Raw genomic sequence first — 3,086 nt, 5'->3', positions numbered from 1 at the left:
GCACAAAATATAGAAATTGAAAGTTCAAAGTTCATAGATTTTGATTTGAGGTGCGATTCGTCGTTTTGATGTTGTTTGATATGATTTGAGGCTTGGAGTAGGTCTGTGTTATGTTATGGAACTTGTTGGTATGTTAGGACGGGGTCCCGAGGGGTTCGGTTGAGTTTCGGATGGTTAACGGATCAACAATGTCTCAAAAAAGATTAAATTTTGTGGTTAAAAATCGAGTCAAGTTGAAGATAATACTCTAATTGATTTATATTCAATTAGATAATAAAACTTGATTCTTCCTCAAATGCTTATATTGCTTATAGAATAATATTAACTGTTTATGTAACAGTTGCCTCACCGAAAGGTAATAAAATCTTGCCTAAGATCAACAATGTCTCAAGAAAGATTAAAAAGATTAGCTATATTATCATTCGAGAGAGTATTATTAGAAGAAATCGATTATAAAAAAAATTATTAATAACTTTGCATCTCAAAAAACTAAAAAATAGACTTCAAATAAAAATTAAAAGTTTTTGTTTAAGTTGAAGGCCTCCAATTAAACTTTGGCTTTAGACCACAAATATTGTTAAGGCCCCATGAGTTTCTTTGCATATATATATATATATATATGGTCACCTCACCCAAACTTAAAAAGAAATTTTTTTCTCTCCCTTTTAATATAATGTATTTTCCTTTTTAGTTTGTCCAAAGAAAAATAAGATAATTTAATTTTAATCTTCTCATTTTATTTATATGTAATGAAATGCTTTGTAGTTATACAAGTATTATTTACTACTTGTTTTAGACACTAAATTTTAAAAGTCTTTCTCTATTTCTTAAATATGGTGTCCATTCAAAAAATATCACGAGGAGGACTATTATTCAAACTTGGTGAGCCAGGAAGATACAACAACGCTGGTGTTTCATATATACTATATAAGAGACCATCATTTAGTGAACAAACATTCACATACACTTGATCAAGTGTTGTTATATATTATTTCTAAGTGAAAAAAGGAGAGAAATTAATTAAGAAAATGATGATGCAAGATGTTTGGACTCAGTTGGGTCCAACCATTGCAGCAATCATGTTCACTTGGACTATGTACCAGAACTATTTTCCTCACGAACTTCGTGGTCATATTAGGAGGTATACCGATAAAATAGTGAGCTATTTCTACCCTTATATGCACATTATTTTTCATGAGTATGATACTGATGGCTGGTTCGAGCGGAGCAAAGCTTATGTTGCAATCGAAAGATACCTGAGTAAGAACTCCTGCACACAAGCTAAGCGTCTCAAAGCCAACGTAGTGAAAGATGGTCAATCTCTTGTCCTAACAATGGATGATCACGAGGAGATAACCGATGAATATAAAGGCGAGAAAGTTTGGTGGATTTCGAGCCAACAATTAGCCAACAAACAGACAATTTCTTTGTGGAAGGAGGATGACAAGAGGTATTTCAAGCTCAAATTTCACAGAAAGAATCGCGAGCTTATCACAAATTCATACTTGAAATATGTGTTGGACGAAGGGAAGGCGATTGCTGTTAGAGAAAGGCAGAGGAAGTTGTACACAAACAATAAGGGGGAGTCAGGTGGTTATAGATATAGGGGTTGGAGGATATGGAGCCAAGTAGTGTTTGAGCATCCATCAACTTTTGATACTTTGGCTATGGATCCAAACAAGAAACAAGAGATTATGGATGATCTCCAAACATTTAGCAAATCAAAAGATTATTATGCCAAGATTGGCAAGGCGTGGAAGCGTGGTTATCTTCTTTATGGTCCTCCGGGGACAGGTAATATTAGGATTTTGTTCTGAATCTTTAATCTATTAGAAATTTCTTTCTTGAAAGAATGAAAAAAGACTTATAAAAGGAATAAAAGTCTTGCTCATCTATAAATTGAGGATCTCTGCTTCTTCTCACAAGAATAACAATATCCACAATGTAGTCTTTTAGAGAGTTTCTTTTATTCTCTCTCAAAGTTTTTTTCTTTTTCTTTTATAGTAGATTGATGTAGGTCAATTGGCCTAACTATATTATAGTATATTATGTCATTTTAGTATAATTCTCTTTGTCATCTGATTTACTGTTTGCTTTATTAGCTTCCATATGATGCCACGTTATTTTCGATCCCAACAGGTAAGTCTAGCATGATTGCTGCTATGGCTAATTTCTTGGAATATGATATCTATGATCTTGAACTGACAGCGGTTAAGGACAATACCGAGTTAAGAAGGTTATTGATAGACACTACAAGTAAGTCTATTATTGTAATAGAAGACATTGATTGTTCCCTTGACCTTACCGGTCAAAGGGAGGAGAAGAAGAAGAAGAAAGACGAGGAAGATAAAGAAAAAGATGAGAAAGATGCCATTGTGGAAAAGATGAAAAAAGGAGAGGCGAAAGAGAAAAGTGAGGTAACTTTATCTGGGCTTTTGAACTTCATTGATGGTTTATGGTCAGCTATTGGTGGTGAAAGGCTTATTGTTTTCACTACTAACTATGTGGAAAAGCTTGATCCTGCTCTAATTCGGAGGGGTAGAATGGATAAACATATTGTGTTATCTTACTGTTGCTTTGAGTCGTTCAAGGTGCTTGCACGTAATTATCTAGACGTCGAATCCCATGATCATTTTCCTGAGATTCGTCGTTTGTTGGGGGAAACTAATATGACTCCTGCTGATATTGCTGAGAATTTGATGCCTAAGTCTTCAAAGGAAAATGCAGACACTTGCTTGAAGAGATTGATTAATGCTCTTGAAATTGCAAAGGAGGAAGCAAAATTGAAGGCCAAGGAAGAAGAAGAAGAAGAGAGAGCTAAGGCTAAGAAGGAGAAGGAAGAGAAAGAGGAGAAAAAGAAAGAATTAGCAGCTGATGCTGAAGAAGCCAAGGATACTGATGGTGTAAACAAGAATGAGAAGTCAGAGAGTAATGGTACTAAGAAAAATGGTGATGTTAGCAAAGATTGATTCTGGAAATGTTTGATTAATTAGAAGATACAAATAAAATGTTGAGGCATATTTGAGCTTTATGTTTTGTACAATTGGCTATTAGGTGTACTTGTGAAGTTTATTTTATGTCTTAAT

General features: G+C 34.2%; 1 protein-coding gene across 1 annotated transcript; it reads left to right on the top strand.

Annotated features, from left to right (window-relative positions):
• Window positions 1–956: 956 nt before the first annotated feature.
• LOC104110979 (AAA-ATPase At3g28580-like) lies at window positions 957–3,086 on the top strand. Its single transcript, XM_070187604.1, has 2 exons — window positions 957–1,794; window positions 2,140–3,086. The coding sequence occupies exons 1-2, from the start codon at window positions 1,029–1,031 to the stop codon at window positions 2,967–2,969; spliced, it is 1,596 nt and encodes a 531-aa protein (XP_070043705.1). The 5' UTR covers window positions 957–1,028; the 3' UTR covers window positions 2,970–3,086.

Source organism: Nicotiana tomentosiformis, chromosome 10, assembly GCF_000390325.3.
Source record: "Nicotiana tomentosiformis chromosome 10, ASM39032v3, whole genome shotgun sequence".
Classification (NCBI taxonomy): Eukaryota; Viridiplantae; Streptophyta; class Magnoliopsida; order Solanales; family Solanaceae; genus Nicotiana; species Nicotiana tomentosiformis.
The sequence above is the reverse complement of the archived record's forward strand: the minus strand, read 5'-3'. Positions and strand labels throughout refer to the sequence as shown.

Coding starts and splice junctions, on each gene's coding strand:
- LOC104110979 (XM_070187604.1), top strand. CDS start 1,029: ATGATGATGCAAGATGTTTGGACTCAGTTGGGTCCAACCATTGCAGCA. Junction 1,795..2,139: donor TTATGGTCCTCCGGGGACAG/GTAATATTAGGA, acceptor CGATCCCAACAG/GTAAGTCTAGCATGATTGCT.